Source organism: Rhinoraja longicauda, chromosome 24, assembly GCF_053455715.1.
Source record: "Rhinoraja longicauda isolate Sanriku21f chromosome 24, sRhiLon1.1, whole genome shotgun sequence".
Taxonomy (NCBI): domain Eukaryota; kingdom Metazoa; phylum Chordata; class Chondrichthyes; order Rajiformes; family Arhynchobatidae; genus Rhinoraja; species Rhinoraja longicauda.
In genome coordinates, this window is record NC_135976.1 from 1843024 (window position 1) to 1863172 (window position 20149).

Below are 20149 nucleotides of genomic sequence, written 5' to 3' on the forward strand. Positions count from 1 at the left end.
CCTATCTCCAGTATAAACCAGCGTCTGCAGTTCCTTCCTACACATCAAGTTTCTATTCCCCCCACATTCACACCCCTCCCTCTGGATAGACCACTCACTAAACAGTAACCTACAGATGACAGACAATTGACCATCCTGCACATCTTGATTGGATGTGGTGGGAAACCAGAGTACCCGGAAGAAACCCACACGGTCCCAGGAAAAACGTGCAAACTCCACACAGACAGCACCAGAGGCCCTGGAGCTGTGAGGAGCAGGTCCACTGGTTGAGCCACCGCATCTCCCCTCTCCCAGCCTTGGTCAGCCGCAACAGACTACGTTTCACTGCCTTGTTTATACTGATCCAACAGTGTGGATAAAATTATTCTCCATCCTGAGCAACTCGAGTACAACTCACTAACTGCTTTCATCACTTACTGGTGGACAGGTAGTAGCGGACAGGTACTGGCGGACAGGTAGTGGTGGACAGGTAGTGAACAGGTAGAGGACAGGTAGGTATTGATGGACAGGTAGTGGTGGACAGGTAGTGGAGAGGTAGTGGTGGACAGGTAGTCATGGACAGGTAGTGGACATACAGTAGTGGACAGGGAGTAGACAGGTAGTAGTGGACAGGTAGCAGTGGGCAGGTAGTGGACAGGTAATGGTGAATAGGTAGTCAACTTCCACAAAGCCAGACCATACCAGATGTGATCTGCAAACTCAAACTCTTCCGATTTGGAGTCCAGGCAATGAGTGGAGTCAGTGAAGCTCCAGGGACTTCAGTGCTAACTCTAGGCCAGTGGTTGGTGGCGTACGCCCCTTCCTCCATTGCCCAGCTCAGTCCAAAGCCACCAGCTGTCCCTGGACATAGCTGGAGCCACAGGGTGGTAGGCCCAGGATGATCAGCAAGGTTTGCCCAATCCCAGGCTGGCTCGCATCTGACTGCAACCCCAGACACATGTCCATGCTCTGTTGTGGGAGGAGGCAGGCAGGAAAATGCACCCAGGGATCCCAGGGATACCCTTGGAGAAATGCAACATCCCGAATGACTCTGGGAACCTTGGGTAAGACCAGTCAAAGTGGAGAAGGAGCATTCAGGGCTGAGAATCTCAGGGTTACTCTTCAGGAGGCACAGAGGGAGAGCCGAGCTCCTCACAACCTTCTCACCAGAAGCCTCCTGCTCTGCTCAGGAGACTCTGTGGCTCCTTCATCAGTTTATCAGCCAACACCCAACCAACAAAACCAGAGTGGATGGAAGGCATCTTTGTCCAAGAGAGGTTGACTGAAGAGAGGAAGAAGAGAAGTTGCGAATTTTGTGAAGTAAATTTGGTTGGGAGGTGTTTAGGCCAAGTACATTTTGCAGCAGGTTTACCCCATCAAGTTTTAACACAGGAGTCTGTGCATCACTAATACAACATTTGGTGTGTGATCGTGATGCTTGTTCCTTTTCAATCCTTGGTTTTCTGCCCCATTATTTGCACCAGAATGCTGTTTTCTTCAATCACAGTTGCAGTTGTAATCTGCTTACTGGATGGCCGATGGATAAGTGTTGGGTCAGGTCACTGAAGAAAGCTTCCTTGCCTATTTGTACACCTTTGACAATTACTTCAACCAGCAGAATAGGTAGAAGGGACATCATTCAAAACTTTGGAGGTTCGAGAGAGCTTATCTATTGCTATTTACGTTGCACTGTTTGGATGTGACCCAGTATTGCAAGCCTGATTATCAAATACAGATTATATTGATTATCTTACGTGTAGCAATCTAGAGTAATCAATTGGCTAATTGACCAAAGAATTTGTGCTTAAACCCTACAATGACAGATTGAGAAATTAAATTAGATTTTTCAAAATAAATCCACTTATAAAGGAACCAGTATTTGTGTTGGTGGTGTTAACACTATCTGATTGTTGTAAATGCCCAATTAGCTCAGTGGTGTCATTTAACAGAGGAAGCTGACACCATCACCTGAGATAGACACAAAATGCTGGAGTAACTCAACGGGAGAGGCAGCATCTCTGGAGAGATGGAATGGGTGACGTTTTGGGTCGAGACCCTTCTTCTGACTGAGAGTCGGGGGAAAGGGAAATCGACGGAAAGATATCGACGGTGATGCAGTGAAGATATAGAACAATAAATACAGGTTACCTGTACCCTCAGTTCCACACCAATGGGTTCAGCACCCAGCCAAGCACTCAGTCCTGGCCACAATGTATGGCAATCTGAGAATAACGAGGAAGGTCAATGGGCCCATCTTTGCTCTTTTGTCCAGAAATAGCCTGAAGTTTCCAACACGGAATTCATTTTAACACGTCTCTCTGTTTAAAAAAAAAAAGAAAGGAGCAATTCAAAAACTGGCTCTTGAAGTGCTTTTTGTCAAAGAGAGAATGCACAACTCGTCAGACGTTGGCAATGATAGCAATTGACCCACATTCTCATGATTCTAATTTCCACTTTAAGCTCTGTTCTTTTAACGATCCTCTTGATATGTTAAATTAGGCAGTCCCTATATCCCCGAATGCATCTTGCCACCACGATTTTTCATTCAATCAAAGGATGCAGTGATGGGCTAGGCTTGGTGCCTGGGGCTACAGTCTTAACAACACAAAAAACACCTCAGATAGTTTCTCTTTCCCCTTTGTTGTGGTCTAATTAAAATATTTCCTCCAACTCAATATTTTGAAAACAATTACTGATTATTTATATCTGCACTAGAAAAGTCACAATTAATGATTTTGATACAACTGGAGACTAGCGACTAATAGGAGATTCAACCTTTAGATTTAATAAGTGCAGGCCAATCTTGCATTGGTAACTATCAGGAAGTAATGTAGCTCTAATTAGTGTCAGACAGAGATACTGAACCCATTCAGCCACTGTCACAACTCAACTAATGGCCAGATCCTCCCTCTACCCTCACTAATTGCTCAATTCTACTTCACACTCTCAAAATCCTTCCTTCGCCAAAAGTAATTTGAAAACTTCACTGCACAGAAAATAAAATCATTTGCTATTTATCATTTTGCTGTTTATGAGAGCTTTCTGTGCACAAATTAGCGTCCAAATATCCTGTGTCACAACAGTGGCCTAACTTGGAAAGAACATCATTGCCTGTAACGTATCTAGTTGTTCATCAAGGGCCCTAAAGGAGCTGTAACAATGCAAGTGTCTCCTGTCCATTTTACCCCTCTCCACCATCTCTCCACCATCTCTCCACACCTCTCTCCACCATCTCTCCACACCTCTCTCCACCATCTCTCCACACCTCTCTCCACCATCTCTCCACCATCTCTCCACACCTCTCTCCACACCTCTCTCCACACCTCTCTCCACACCTCTCTCCACACCTCTCTCCACACCTCTCTCCACCATCTCTCCACACCTCTCTCCACCATCTCTCCACACCTCTCTCCACACCTCTCTCCACCATCTCTCCACACCTCTCTCCCCACCATGTTTCCATCTATTCCCTGTCATTCCACCAAACCTTCACAATGTTTGGAAATTTGAGATGAATCTTCTTGGCTTTGCTTTTGGGAGAATATTAATAGATCACGGAGGGAGAAGGGGGAAGCTGTTGCAATTTCTTGGAATAGTTTCCTTGATTCATTTTACGTTATTAGAGATGAGAAAACAACTGTTTCATCTGGTCAAGGTGACTGGAGGTAAGAAGTCGTTTGATGAAATGGAAAGTCACACAGATAGAAACTGACCCTTCATCTCACTGTCCACACTGAGCATCAACACACATTGACACTCAGCCAGAACTGATCTCATTTTATTGTCCCCACACTCCCATCAAATCATCTTCCCCCAATTCAACCACTTGGCTGGGGGCAATATACAGTGACCATTTAACCTAGTTACCATGTGTAGGAAGGAATTGCAGATGCTAATTTACACCACAGGACACAAAAAGCTGGAGTAACTCAGCGGGACTGAGTTAACCTTACTACCAGTTGTCTAACCTAGCTACAAGTTCCATCTTTGGGACATCATGAAGAATGGCCCTCATCCCAATTGTATGCTGCATGAGCTAAATTTGGCGAAAATAGTATGTGTTCAACATGTGACCCAGAAGACTCTGACAGTGTGTTGCTATTGTCGTTGACCATTTTGTGGCGTTGGCGCCTGGTCACCAGGGGCTTGAAATGCCTAGCCCTACGTGATCTCCCTGTTGCCAAACACTTTAACTCCCCCTCCCAATCCCACACTGATCTCTCTCTCCTGGGCCTCCTGCATTATCACAGTGAGGCCCAACGTAAATTGGAGAAACAGCACCTCCTATAGTATTTCGTTTGACAATAGACAATAGGTGCAGGAGGAGGCCATTCGGCCCTTCGAGCCAGCACCGCCATTCAATGTGATCATGGCTGATCATTCTCAATCAGTATCCCGTTCCTGCTTTCTCCCCATACCCCCTGACTAAATTATTAAGGGTTTGGACACGTTAGAGGCAGGAAACATGTTCCCAATGTTGGGGGAGTCCAGAACCAGGGGCCACGGTTTAAGAATAAGGGGTAGGCCATTTAGAACAGAGATGAGGAAAAACTTTTTCAGTCAGAGAGTTGTGAATCTGTGGAATTCTCTGTCTCAGAAGGCAGTGGAGGCCAATTCTCTGAATACATTCAAGAGAGAGCTAGATAGAGCTCTTAAGGATAGCGGAGTCAGGGGGTATCGGGAGAAGGCAGGAACGGGGTACTGATTGAGAATGATCAGCCATGATCACATTGAATGGCGGTGCTGGCTCGAAGGGCTGAATGGCCTTCTCCTGCACCTATTTTCTATTGTCTATTGACTCCGCTATCCTTAAGAGCTCTATCGAGCTCTCTCTTGAATGTATTCAGAGACTTGGCCTCCACTGCCTTCTGAGGCAGAGAATTCCACAGATTCACAACTCTCTGACAGAAAAAGTTTTTCCTCATCTCTGTTCTAAATGGCCTACCCCTTATTCTTAAACTGTGGCCCCTGGTTCTGGACTCCCCCAACATTGGGAACATGTTTCCTGCCTCTAATGTGTCCAACCCCTTAATAATCTTATACGTTTCGATAAGTTTGGGCAGCTTACAACCCATGATATTGATTTCTCTAACTTCAAGTAACCCTTGCTTTCCCTCTCTCCATCCCTCCCCCACCCTAGTTCTCCAACTAGTTTCACTGTCCTAATTAACTTTACTCTGTGTGCCTCCTTATCACCTTCCCCTCAGCTAACAATGTAACATTCCACATTTCCTTATCATCGTCTGTATTGATCTGTCGAGACCCTTCTTCAGACTTTATATATATATATATATATATATGTATATATATATATGTGTGTGTGTGTATGTGTGTGTATACATATAAACATATATAAAGTCTGAAGAAGGGTCTCGACCCGAAACGTCACCCATTCCTTTTCTCCAGAGATGCTGCCTGTCCCACTGAGTTACTCCAGCTTTTTGTATCTATCTTCATAAATAACCATATATATCTGTGTGTTTGTGGGTTGACATATATATTGGATGTTGAACACACACATTGAACGTTTTTTAATGATATTGTTTACAGAGTTCTATATTTACATATATACTGTTGTGCTGTTGTTCTTTGTTCTACCTGGGACATATGACAATAAAACACTCGGCTCTTGACTATTAAACATACAGGGGCTTGCAGTGGACATGTAACGTATATGCCATATCTTCTGGGAGAACCCGACTCATCCATTGCATCTTATGAGCAAATTCCAACTCAGTCCCACCCCGTACTATCCCTCTAACTTCCTCCAGCACATCCCCAATTTCCATCACCCCTCTGAATGCCTTGCATCCAAACTCTGGAATTCTTTCTCTAAATCCTTCCATCTCTCTAGCCCCAATCCGTCTTCAACAACCTTCTTAAAACATCATTCTCTGACAAAGCTATTGATCTGCTGTCTTTTAGAGTTTAAAGATGCAGCACGGAAACAGGCCCTTCAGCCCACTGAGTCCACGCCAGCCATCGATCACCCGTTCACACTAATTCCATGTTATCCCACTTGCTCATCCACTCCCAACGCACTGAGGGACAAGATGCAGAGGCCGATTAACCTACAAACCCGCGTATTTTTGTGAGGTGGGGGGAAACTAAAGCACGGAAACCCAGGTGGTCACAGGGAGAACGTACAAACTCCACACAGACAGCAGTGGCGGTCAGGATCAAACCCTATCTGTGACAATCTGAGGCAGCAGCTCTACCAGCTGTGCCACTGTGCGTGCGGTCCCATGTGATACAGTGTCATGTTTATTGGGTAACACAGGTGTGGACACTTGATTGAATGGGGGTGCTGTCGTGCGTGGACATTTGATTGAATGGGGGTGCTGTCATGCGTGCGTGCGTGCGTGCGTGCTGCTGATGTGTTAACGCTGCTCTCCTGCACGGGCTCTGTGTTGTCATTTGCAGCGATGTGCCCAGCAGACTTTCAGCAAATGTGGAAAGAAATGACGGGGGTACAAAGCATGGAAGACACTCTGAAGAGCGAAAGCCTCGACCTCTCAACCAACAGCTCCACCTCCTTCCTGGCCCCCAAGATCTCCCCTTCAATACCCCATCACTCCCTGCTGAATGGACAGAGTTCGATCCACACTCCAAAGAGAGAAAGGTATGGTAAAGCTAATGTGATTCTGACTTGTCAACACCGACCCATACAGGTTCCCACGCAAGAGTTCTGCCGTTCTTGTTGAGCGGTGGGTGAAACCAGAAGAGGCCCCTCACTCTGACTCAGTCAGTCTGTCATTGAGTGCATAGTCGTACTCACCCCACTAACCTGCTCCTCATCCATTTTCTGAGTGTTCTCCGCCTCGGTGAAGTTCATCGCTTTCACTGTTTGACAAGTCCGCTGCACCAGTGGGAGGTTTGTCAGCGTTGTCAGACGCGGGACTCTGGCACTGGGGTTATGGACCCCAGACCACTCTCTGCTACACTCTCAGCCTCCCCAAAGCCTCAATATCACTTTGACTTTCAACTCCCAATGACCTGAAGCTTGATTCAGCCTTGAGAAGATTAGGTACTCCCCTCCTTCCATCTAGCTGAGCTGAAGGGGGCTGTTTAGTGGAACATTCCACCAGTGCAGGCAGCAGTGGCAATAGTGCACTGCTCCCCCGCTCTGAATTACAGGCTCCAGAGTCGGGCTTCAATCCACAAACTATCTGAGGCACAGTGCCACTCCCGAGATACAGGCTGTGACCACATTGATTCAATAACTCCAATTATCATCATATCATATCATATATATACAGCCGGAAACAGGCCTTTTCGGCCCTCCAAGTCCGTGCCGCCCAGTGATCCCCGTACATTAACACTATCCTACACCCACTAGGGACAATTTTTACATTTACATTTACCCAGTCAATTAACCTACATACCTGTACGTCTTTGGAGTGTGGGAGGAAACCGAAGATCTCGGAGAAAACCCACGCAGGTCACGGGGAGAACGTACAAACTCCATACAGTGCAGCACCCGTAGTCAGGATCGAACCTGAGTCTCCGGCGCTGCATTCGCTGTAAAGCAGCAACTCTACCGCTGCGCTACTGTGCCGCCCAATGATGATGGGGCCAGACCGACCCAATACTCCAGGTGGCCATAAAATGATGTCGGTCATTGTGACCACACTGACCACTCACTGACCTGTGTCTACACTGACCACTCACTGACCTGTGTCTACACTAACCCATCATCCCAGTGTCCACACTGACCACTTACTCCCAGTGTCCACACTGACCACTCACTCCCAGTGTCCACACTGACCACTCCCAGTGTCCACACTGACCACTTACTCCCAGTGTCCACACTGACCACTCACTGACCTGTGTCTACACTAACCCATCATCCCAGTGTCCACACTGACCCATCATCCCAGTGACCACACTGACCACTCCCAGTGTCCACACTGACCACTTACTCCCAGTGTCCACACTGACCACTCCCAGTGTCCACACTGACCACTCACTCCCAGTGTCCACACTAACCACTCCCAGTGTCCACACTGACCACTCCCAGTGTCCACACTGACCACTCACTCCCAGTGTCCACACTGACCACTCCCAGTGTCCACACTGACCACTCACGCCCCTTGACCACACTGACCACTCCCAGTGTCCACACTGACCACTCCCAGTGTCCACACTGACCACTCACTCCCAGTGTCCACACTGACCACTCACTTTTTGGTCCATCAGATCTAAAATCTCCACGTTCCCTCTGACCAACGATCGTGACCCTGACCTAATAACACCAGGACACCTAGACCACACTGACCAATGAGCAAGTCGATGTTGATTTGACCCAAGACTCTGGTGCAGGCCACAGTGACTCAATGACTCTGGCTGTAAATGACATGGCAAAGTTACCCTTTCCCTTCACACTCAGACCTTGGTCTACACAGGACACAGTGAGGGGGGAAGTGGATGAACTGTCTGTAGACCCATTCATTGTCCATGGTCAGACACACACCAGGGAAGGTCAGGTCACCTACAGACCTATGTTCACACAGCCAGTGGTATCTCCACCAGGGGGGAGGTGCAGTCCTGCGTACCCTCGCACTCTCTCGGCCTACCACTCTCGGCCAAAGCCTCGCACTGAATATTCTCAGCTCTCTTCGAACAGAATGCCTCAGTGACTTCCCTTGTGCAGCGGTGAATGGCAGATTGTGAAATGTTGCAAATCATCTGACTTGTATCAACGACATGAACTGTTTACTGTGCAGCGTTTTGAGTGAGGGATGTATTGTGCAGTTTTGTTGTTCAGTCCGGCTGTGACCACAGGTGGGGATGTTCCACACTGCAGCCGGACAACGTCAGTGTGGAATTACTGTGCAGATCTCCCCGCTGCCGTAAGGACAGGTTCACACTTCAGGTGGGGCAGTGCCGACGTTGTGATGAAGGCATTCTGCCCTAAGCACACGCTCTCCTCTTGCTGAAACACTCACTCTATATTCCATCATTATCATAATCAGCCCCGTGGGATTTGGAAACTTCCTAAATATATTTATAATGGCAACATCAGGAGTGATATTCCTAAAAAAAGAAACAAATTAATTTTGTATTTCTTCCTCATTAATTTCCCAGCCCATCGTCAGAGTGTTTAGATCCATCTTGTCACTGACTGCCCTCCAGTCTGGCCCAGTGCAAAGCTTTCCTGTCTGGCCCAGTGCAAAGCTGTCTCCAGTGTGGCCCAGTGCCAAGCCTTCCTGTCTGGCCCAGTGCAAAGCTGTCTCCAGTGTGGCCCAGTGCAAAGCCCTCCTGTCTGGCCCAGTGCAAAGCTGTCTCCAGTGTGGCCCAGTGCAAAGCCCTCCTGTCTGGCCCAGTGCAAAGCTGTCTCCAGTGTGGCCCAGTGCAAAGCCCTCCTGTCTCCAGTGTGGCCCAGTGCAAAGCTCTCCTGTTACTGAGGCAGAAGATTGTGCGAACCGGAGGCTTGAGATACTTCAGACTGAAGCACCCATGGGTGCAGATACTTCAGACTGAAGCACCCATGGGTGCAGATACCTCAGACTGAAGCACCCATGAGTGCAGATACTTCAGACTGAAGCACCCATGGGTGCAGGTACTGCAGACTGAAGCACCCATGGGTGCAGAAGGATAAGTGCGCTTGGATTCCCCGGAGGCCATGTGGGAAGGAAGGGAGCGAGTGGGAAGTGATCAGGGAGCTTTGAATTTACTTTCATAAATGCATGGGGCAGGAAAACTGAAGAGGTTGGAAAAACATTTCTTTAAAGATTTTCCTGGAGTGTCAGTAGCTTTGTAAATGCTTTGGGCGTTTGGGTCAGAAATGTTCTGTTCTCCTATTATCAACATGTTTCTGCCAATGACTGGAGATACCATTGGAGTCTGAAGAAGGGTCCCAACCTGAAACATCACCCATTCCTTCTCTCCAGAGATGCTGCCTGTCCAGCTGAGCTACTCCAGCTTTTTGTGTCTATCATTACAGCTGGTGGTTTCATGCTTTCTGTTTGACTCTAGTACATCCATGCTGTCATGGAGCATTGAACAGTACAGCACAAGAGAAGGCCCTTCGGCCCATGATGTTTGTGTTGACTACGATGCCAATTTAAACGTAAATTTACTAAACATTGTTCAGTTTCTCTGCATTGTCCAAGGCAGCCCACATAGAAACATAGAAACATAGAAAACGGGTGCAGGAGGAGGCCATTTGGCCCTTTGAGCCAGCATCACCATTCACTGTGATCATGGCTGATCATCCACAATCAGTAACCTGTGCCTGCCTTCTCCCCATATCCCTTGATTCCACTAGCCCCCAGAGCTCTAACTCTCTTTTAAATTCATCCAATGAATTGGCCTCACTGCCTTCTGTGGCAGAGAATTCCACAAATTCACAACTCTCTCTGGGTGAAATCGTTTCTTCTCACCTCAGTTTTAAATGGCCTCCCCTTTATTCTTAGACTGTGGCCCCTGGTTCTGGACTCGCCCAAACATTGGGAACATTTTTCCTGTATCTAGCTTGTCTAGTCCTTTTATAATTTTATACATCTCTATAAGATCCCCTCTCATCCTTCTCAACTCCAGTGAATACAAGCCCAGTCTTTCCAATCTTTCCTCATATGACAGTCCCTCCATCCCGGGGATTAACCTGGTGAACCTACGCTGCACTGCCTCAATAGCAAGGATGTCCTTCCTCAAATTAGGAGACCAGAACTGCACTGATCTGCTTCTGCTTCTGAGGCCAAGTCATCCCATGTAATGTCTTAAGCCTGTTCTAGTGTTTCAGTGTGACGTTGGTTGGTGTGGGTAAGTTTTCACCTTTGTTTGTGAGACGGTAACTAACCTCTGTCTGCTTTTCCCCTAGTTTATCACATGAAGAAGCCACTGGTGTCCACCCACTGTTCGGACATGGAGAGTGCAAGTGGCCAGGCTGTGAAGCTCTCTGCGATGACATGGGCCAGTTTCTAAAGTATGTACCAGCAGGTGTCAACTTCACAGCCAGTGGTGAATGGTGGTGAATGGTGGTGAATGGTGGTGATGTGGTAGGGTGGTGGTGGTGATGGTGATGAGATGGTGAGGTGGTGAATGGTGGTGATGTGGTCGGGGAGTGATGGTGAGGTGGTGAATGGTGGTGATGTGGTAGGGTGGTGGTGGTGGTGATGAGATGGTGAGGTGGTGAATGGTGGGGTGAATGATGTAGTAGGGTAGTGATGGTGATGAGATGGTGGCACATGTGCAGATTGTGGATGGTGGCAGCAGAGGATGTCATCATTAGATTAAGCTAGGATCATCAATGGAATTTCTACCCTCAGTCAAGTGAAATTAACTGCCCTCTACATTTTATCCCCTTCTTTCAAACTGCAAGGATTGTGCCAGGATAGAGGTTTATCACTGGTTTTATTCTGCGCTCGAGCTGTTTCCAGTTTAATTGCATTGTCGTTGACAGTTATTCCAATGCAGGGCAGAATGTACAACTGTCCGAAGATTATTTGCCTCATGCGGCTAATGTGGGGTTGAGTGCTGCAGTTGTCATATTCTGTTGTATCTGAATACTGTGCGCGGTTCTATTGTAATCTTGTATCGTCTTTCCGCTGACTGGTTAGCACGCAACAAAGCATCTCTGGAGGATATGGACAGGGGACGTTTCAGGTCGGAACTCTTCTTCCACCAGAGATGCTACCTGACCCGTTGAGTTACTCCAGCACTTCATGTTTTTTTTTGTAAATCACTTCCTTTTCAGTCCTGAGTCAAACATAAAGCACGAGTTTGGTCACTGCGTTCATGAAGAGACACGTTTATATCAATTTGCAGAAATAAGACAGATGTCATTTAATCCCACATCCATCTTTGTGCAGAAATCTTTGACCTGCCCTTCACAGTGAGGGACACCTCTCCAATGCCAGCATTACCATTCCTGGTGGGTTTTCCTGATATCCGTGATAACTTACCTTTGTCTGTAGGAAGGCAAATGCTGGTTTACACTGAAAATAGACATAACATGCTGGAGTAACTCAGCAGGTCAGGCCGTATCTCTGGATAGAAGGAATAGGTGACATTTCAGGTCGAGGACCTTCTTCAGACCCTTGCCTTTTCACATTTTGTTCTATTTCTTCTATGTTCCATCTCCTTGTCTGTTCCAACTGAAAGTAATGATGTACAATACAGTTGCATTCACAACTGATAAGTCTTCGACAGACAAACAAATTGTATTTATATTAAGCCATTAGTGTAGTCATAGGCCACTATGTAGCATGGAAACTGGCCCTTCGGCCCAACTCATCCATGCCAATCAAGTTGCATTATCATTCTCATCCCACTTGGCAGCACTTGGTCACATTTCTCCAAACCTTTCCTTGGAGGCCTGAAGATAGACACAAAATGCTGGAGTAACTCAGCGGGTCAGGCCGCATCTCGGGAGGGAAGGAATGGGTGGCGTTTAGGGTCGAGGCCCTTCTTCAGACCTGAAGGTAGATGCAATGAGAAGTCCTACAACACATCTAAAGATCTCATTTTTGCTACACTCCTGAAGGACTGATGGTGTGACATTGGCCACCTCTATTGCCCCACCCTATACTCTAGCTCTTACTCCCAACCTGAACAGAAGCTAACTAGTGGCTGTGATTGCTTTGTGTAGGAAGGAACTGCTGGTTTATGCCGGTTTATACTGAAGATAGACACAAAATGCTGGAGTAACTCAGCAGGACAAGCAGCATCTCTGGAGTGGGTGATGTTTCGGGTTGAGTCTGAAGAAGGATCTCGACCTGAAACGTCACCCATTACTTCTCTCCAGAGATGCTGCCTGTCCCACTGAGTTACTCCAATATTTTGTGTCTATCTTTGGATGTGATTGCTACTTGGGCAGAACACCAACTTCATGCAGTCTGCATTTCTGGGTGACTTCCACGTAGCTAGTTCTTGCTACTGTGAAACCATCAGTCAAGGGCTAATGAGAAAAAAACTTAAAGTGCTTGAGTAACTCAGCGGCTCAGGAAGCATCTCTGGAGGATATGGACAGGTGACGTTTCAGGTCGGAACTCTTCTTCCACCAGAGATGCTACCTGACCCGTTGAGTTACTCCAGTACTTCATGTTTTTTTTTGTAAACCAGCATTTGAAATTCCTGGTGTCTCCTTGTGGGTATCTTAAAGTCAACCAGTACCTCTTCTTAAAGAGGGGAGATGGAACCAGGAACAGTCAAGCAGGAAATTAACCCAAGCTGGAAAACAATGAGAAGGTGGCTCCAGGGATTTTGGATTATGGAATAAGTGAGAAGTGGGAGATATGTACGGGCTTCCCACAAGACAAGAGCCCCTCAGACACACTTGTGGAGAGCAAATGGTGAAGTGAACAGTGCCAGAAGTCATCTGTAATGGATACATTATTACTGGCACCTTCAAGGACTTCCCGCCATGGATGATGATATCTAACGGCAAGTATCTAACGTCTTCTTCCCTGCTGCCTCCCTTCCTTCAATCAACACTATTCTAGTGCCTTTCTCCTTCCAGACCCTAAGACAGAGAGGGAAGAGCAGGAGGGTAACGATGTTGAAGGGATACCTGCATTCAGATTCACACCTGCAAAGACCAACTCAGACCCCAATGCCATATTTAATATGGAGACGTGATCTAAGCTTAGTGAGGCTTCAGGCACCAAGATGCCAGCGGCCACCTGCAATGAAGAAAAGTAACCAAGCAATCCATTGGAGGAGACGGATCTACACCCTGTGAACTTTGCTGCAGGGGACCTTGATGGAGACAGGAACGACAGAAGAAGGTTGACCAATGTACACAATAAATGCAATAATGGAATCACCAAATGAGGTGGAGTTAAGAGTAAGAGTACATGGCAGCACCTCTGGTAATGAGGTGTGGATGAGGCGACTGACTCAGGAGGCTGGACGCTGTGGTGTTCCTCAGTCTGGATGTCCAAGCTTTCAAACTCCTGTATCTCCAGAAGGTAGAAGAGATTCAAGGGAATGACCAGGGTGACAAGCATCCTTGACGATACTTCCAGACTTCCTGATGCAGCACACCGTGCAGGTGGACTGGATGGAAGGAAGTGACGAGCCTGCGATGAACTGGGCTGTGTTCACCACTCTCTGCAGGGTCACGAGCAGAGCAGACACAAAGTGCCGGGGTAACTCAATGGGTCAGACAGCATCTCTGGAGAAAAAGGTGAGATGACGTTTCGGGTCAGGACCATTCTTCAGACTGACAAAATGACACCTCTCCTTTTTCATCAGAGATGCTGCCTGACCCGCTGAGTCTATCTTTGGTTTAAACCATCATTTGCAGTCGTTTGTTTCTACGCTCAAGAGCAGACCAGTCGCCATACCAGGCTGTGATGCATCTCATACCAGGCTGTGATGCATCCATACCAGGCTGTGATGCATCTCATCTGAATATTTCCCATATCAATAGACAATAGACAATAGGTGCAGGAGTAGGCCATTCGGCCCATCGAGCCAGCACTGCCATTCAATGTGATCATGGCTGATCATTCTCAATCAGTACCCCGTTCCTGCTTTCTCCCCATACCCCCTGACTCCGCTATCCTTAAGAGCTCTATCTAGCTCTCTCTTGAATGTATTCAGAGAATTGGCCTCCACTGCCTTCCGAGGCAGAGAATTCCACAGATTCACAACTCTCTGACTAAAAAAGTTTTTCCTCATCTCTGTTCTAAATGGCCTACCCCTTATTCTTAAACTGTGGCCCCTGGTTCTGGACTTCCCCAACATTGGGAACATGTTTCCTGCCTCTAACATGTCCAACCCCTTAATAATCTTATACGTTTCGATAAGATCCCCTCTCATCCTTCTAAATTCCAGTGTATACAAACCTAGTTGTTCTAGTCTTTCAACATATGACAGTCCCGCCATTCCGGGAATTAACCTAGTAAACCCACACTGCACGCCCTCAATAGCAAGAATATCCTTCCTCAAATTTGGAGACCAAAACTGCACACAGTACTCCAGGTGCGGTCTCACTAGGGCCCTGTACAACTGCAGAAGGACCTCTTTGCTCCTATACTCAACTCTTCTTGTTATGAATGCCAACATTCCATTGGCTTTCTTCACTGCCTGCTGTACCTGCATGCTTCCTTTCAGTGACTGATGCACTAGGACACCTAGATCACGTTGTACGTCCCCTTTTCCTAACTTGACACCATTCAAATAATAATCTGTAGATGTTCAGGAGAATCATCATGGACATGCCAAATCTCAAAAACTCACACACATTGATGCACTTACTTGATCACTACATCAGGTTAGGAGACTGGGAATAGTTGAAATGGGGAAGCCACTAATTCATGGAAGCAATTGACTTTGAGGCAGTTAAGGATAAGGGTGGCACACCCCTCAGGGTGAAAGAAAGGGAGTATGCAGAAAGAGGGTACTGAGAAAACAGATTCCAGTGAAGCAGAACACCAGAATAGCCTAATCCTACGTAGGAAGAACTACAGATGTTGGTTTAAACCAAAGATGGATACAAAATGCTGGAGTAACTCAGCAGGAAAGGCAGCATCTTTAGAAAGAAGGAATATGTGATGTTTCAGGTAGAATGAAGAAGGGTCTCGACCCGAAACATCACCCATTCCTTCTCTCCTGAGATGCTGCCTGGTTAGTTGAGTTACTCCAGCATGAAGTGTCTTTCTTTGGCCTAATCCTGTGCTTGTTAACTCAATGTAGCTTTACTTTGGGCATAATCATTTGCTTGAACAATTTATTATCATGACTTTGTTTTTTTTTGAAGATCACAAATAGAGAAAACTGTCCCCTTGGAAGAGAGCAGAGCCATCCCTCTTCATCTAAGTATTCTCAGAAGTGCTCTACAAGGTGTCAGTCATTGGGTGCTTCTCTATTAGCTGCATTGTTGAGTCACTGTTTTATGGCCTGGCATATAATTGTGGAATTTTATTTAGCCAATTAGCAGAGATGTGCAAACAGGCGATCTGTTAACGGTTCCTCCGCCAGTAAACGCTCTCAGGTACTGACCTCATTAGTGTAGTGATTTTGGCAGGCACAGGGGAGTGGTAATGGGTACACAGGTACCAGGGGAGGCAATAATTGGATGCATTTAACTGTAGCACAGGCTCTCTCCTGCAGACACCTCCTCTGGTAACTGGTTTACAGGATCTCACTCCATCCCGGAGTGGGAGCGGGATTTAGAAAAAAATTCCCAGCGCAATGCTCTCATTTAACCCCTTGATTACCAAAGAAGAACTTCAAAGAAGCAGGTACGGCATAAGCCATAAGCATGGGAGAACATCAGGCCATTGGGATCAAAGGAATTCCAGGAATGTTTCTCAGGAATTATATCAGTTGTCTTTTTTATGTAAACAAAGTAAACAAAAGTGCCAGAAATCCTCAGAGGATCAGACATTATTCATGGAGAAGAAGGTAATTGGGCTCAGAGATTCTGCCAGAATGGAAGGAGAGTGAAGATTAAGAGATTTATATTGGTACAATAGGATGGGGTGGTGGACAGTGAAACATGTGAGGTGCAGGTACACAGACACACATGTACGTACATGTGCAGCACAGGTTATGGGTCCACATACATACATATTAAATCCATTTACAGGGGGAAATTGAACACATGAATACATGTGCACAGATGGAATCTTGGAAACATAAAAAGCTTGTGTATCTAAGCACATATATGTGTGCTGTTATTGGTAGACATGAGGGTTACATACAAACACATAGAGAGACACATTAGGACAGCTCTCTCATGCAGCACACCGATCAGGTGAATAGCAGTGGTCAGTACTGACCATTAGCAACCTTGGGCAGCTTACAACCCAGTGGTATGAATATTAATTTCTCTAATTTCAATGAACCCTTGCATTCCCTCTCTCCTCCTCCCTCCCCCACCCTAGTCATCGTACTAGTTTCACTGTCGTCCTGCTTATTTTCACTGTTCGTTTCCTCCCATTATCACCTTATCCACAGCCAACAATTGACCATTGTGGGTTCCACCTTTCCTTGATCATCAGTGCTGGCCCTGATTTGTTCTTTTCATACCTTACATTAATTTGTTCTTTGCACCATTTCATACCTTTAGTTTCCCTCTCCCCTGACTCTCAGTCTGAAGAGGGTCTTGACCCGAAACTTCACCTATTCCTTTTCGCTAGAGATGCTGCCTGGCCCGCTGAGTTACTCCAGCTTTTTGTGTCTATCTGTCCATTAGCAAGGCATACTGCTGGCAACACAAAGGACATTTTCCTCCCTGACTGTTTGTTATATGTCCACCATAACATTCTGTGGTCAGTGAGACAGACACACAGATCTCCAAATATTTGACAGTTTCTGAATGGAGAAACTGTTCTTCTGAACAAAATATATACCATTATACCTGTATCCACCTATCACTTGCCATGATTTGCCCCTCCCCAACCTCTCCCCTTCTACTACAATCAGCCTGACCCCAAACATCGTCTGTCCAGGTCCTCCACTGATCCTGCCTGACCAGCTGAACTACTCCGGCACTTTGTGTTTTGTTCAAGATATATTTCCCTACATTTTACGCCATCCATCAACTTAGCTTAAAGATACAGCATGGAAACAGGCCCACCAGGTCCACGCCGAGCAATCAACCATACACTAGATCTATGTCCTGCACACTAGGGACAGAACTTACAGAAGCCAATTAACCTACAGATGGACCTAAAGATAGACACAAAATGCTGGAGTAACTCAGCGGATCTCTGGAGAGAAGGAATGGGTGACATTTCGTGTCGAGACTCTTCTTCAGACCCACAAACCCACTGCCTTTGGAGTGTGGGAGGGAACCGTAGCATCCAGAGAAAGTCCCAGTGGTCACAGGGAGAATGTACAAACTCCACACAGTCTAAACCCAGAGTCAGGAGCGGACCTGGGTCTCTGTCGCTGCAAGGCAGCAACTCTACCACTGCGCCACCATTACACCCTTCTTACTTGTCTTCATGACATCTTTGTAGCCACATGTATTACAAATTGATATATTGCTTTGGCAGATTAGTTCTGCAATTCTGCGGTTGATTTATGAAAAGCTTGATGTTTACACAATGACTGCAGGTCTGGGAAGAAATGCTTCTGTGATGAAGCCCTAAACTGCTGTCTTTGTTCTGAGCTCACCACACTGGACTTGCAATTGGGCAGACAAGAAGCTCTTTGTGGTTTTTCTCTTGTTATAGTCTATTATCAAACTCAATACAATACTTGACCTTGTAATATAACTCTGTGGGTCTGATTTATCAGGAAGGTTTAGCGAATTTCTAAAGCCAAAGTCAATGTTCTTCCCATCTTGTGATTCACAAATTATTGTGGTTTGTGATGTTAGTTTTTCTCTAGTTTTGTGATTCACTTTCTGGAAACTGCATTTTAATATTTTTATTTCTTCCTGGAAGAAGCATTAACTGATCCCCACTGCCCATGTGGCACTTCAGCCAAGACACATCAGATTCAAGGCAGGATTTTATATTAAACACTATTCATGAATAGAAACCAGACAAAGTTCAGAAGTGTGCGTACTGGCAATTTTGGAATGTGGAAGGAGAGACTTAGACTTAGGTGGGAAAGGAATGGACCAAGCCCATTTAAATCCCACTGACTATTAGGTTTCTGATTATTATTTTAAATTCTTACTTTTAAAAGCCATCATAACCTCCTCTACCTTTGAATGCCCACCTCCCTAGCCCCACAAAGCCCAATTTTGCTTCCTACATGCGCACAGTTTTTGCTGTTCCATCGTTGAACTCGTGCATTCATCTAACTCAGCACTGCGATCACAAAGTTTCTCCCAAGACCCACTGCCTCTCTTCTTGCTTCTCCCCAGAAAATACGTTGTGGGGCTGTTGGTAATTATGCCACCCTATGGGCGTGATGAAGGCTTTCTTTGGTCCTGCATGGACCGTGGAATCAGCCATGATCACCAATCACCCTTTGCCACTAACCCAACACTAATCCTATTTTATTCTCTACTATTCCCATCATTTTCTCCCAGATTCTAGTTATGGACTAGGGCCATGATTCTAGTCATGTACTAGGGCCATTTGTAGTGGCCAATTAACCTACACATTTTTCCAGTCATAGACTAGGGCCATGATTCTAGTCATGGACTAGGGCCATTTGTAGTGGCTAATTGACCTGCACATTTTTGGGGATGTGGGAGGAAGCCAGAGCACTTGGAACAAAGCAACAAACAGAGATAGCATGCAAATGCAGAGGTCAGGATTGACCTGGGTCACTGAATCTGTGAGAAGGACAAAGTTTAAAGGAGATGTGCCTGCCTGGAACACACTGCTGGGGTGGTTGTTGTGACAGATACAATTGTGACATTTAAGAAACTTTTGGATAGGCGCAAGGATATGCAGGGAATGGAGAGGTATGGATTTTGTGTGGAGAGATAAGAGTTGGTTTTGGCATTGTGTTCAGCACATATATTGTGGGTTGTAGGGCCTGCTGCACTGTTCTATGTTCCACATTGGAACTGCATCTCTCTATCACATCATTTGTTCCTTAAAATAAAGGGTACATACTTTGGGAGGGCTTGTGTGGCAGTAGCACCAATTGGGCAGTGGAGAAGTGCAACGAGTATTGTGCGTACACGGAGGTATTGGGAGACCTTGCAACCAGTCTTGCATGTGGAAAACAGTAGAGTCTATGTATGACCCAGCCATCTTGTTTCCACAGTCTACACCGCTCCATGCCTACTGTTAGCCCTCTGCTGCCGGCAGCAACAACTACCTCACCAGGTTATCTACCATGTCATCACTCCTGGGTGCCATGACTTTGAAGCAACTAGTTTAGGGCAGCACAGTGGCGCAGTGGTAGAGTTGTTGCCTTACAGCATAGTTCTGACTATGGGTGCTATCTGTACGGAGTTTGTGCGTTCTCCCGGTGACCACGTGAGTTTTCTCATGATGCTCCTATTTCCTCCCACACTCCACAGGTGAACAGATCTGTACCTTAATTGGCTTCAGTAAAAAAATTGTAACTTGTTCCAAGTGTGTAGGACAATTTGTGTGGGTATTACTGTGGGTTGGTGTGGACTCGGTGGGCTGAAGGGCCTGTTTCCCTGCTGTATCTCTAAAGTCCAAAGTCTACAGTCACACCTGTTCAGTTATTTTTATCCTTCAGTCAACATCAGCAAAACTACGTTAACAGGCTATTGTTACGTTGGTGATTCTGGGAGATAACTGTACACCAGAGACAGCCATGTTTTCAACAC

The 20149-nt window shown here is 46.3% G+C and overlaps 1 protein-coding gene across 1 annotated transcript in view; it reads left to right on the top strand.

Annotated features, from left to right (window-relative positions):
• foxp4 (forkhead box P4) overlaps positions 1-20149 on the top strand; it is a 319253-nt gene that overhangs the window by 253310 nt on the left and 45794 nt on the right. The window contains 2 exon segments of the mRNA XM_078420290.1: positions 6403-6601; positions 10802-10906. Coding sequence (XP_078276416.1) covers positions 6403-6601; positions 10802-10906 — 304 coding nt within the window.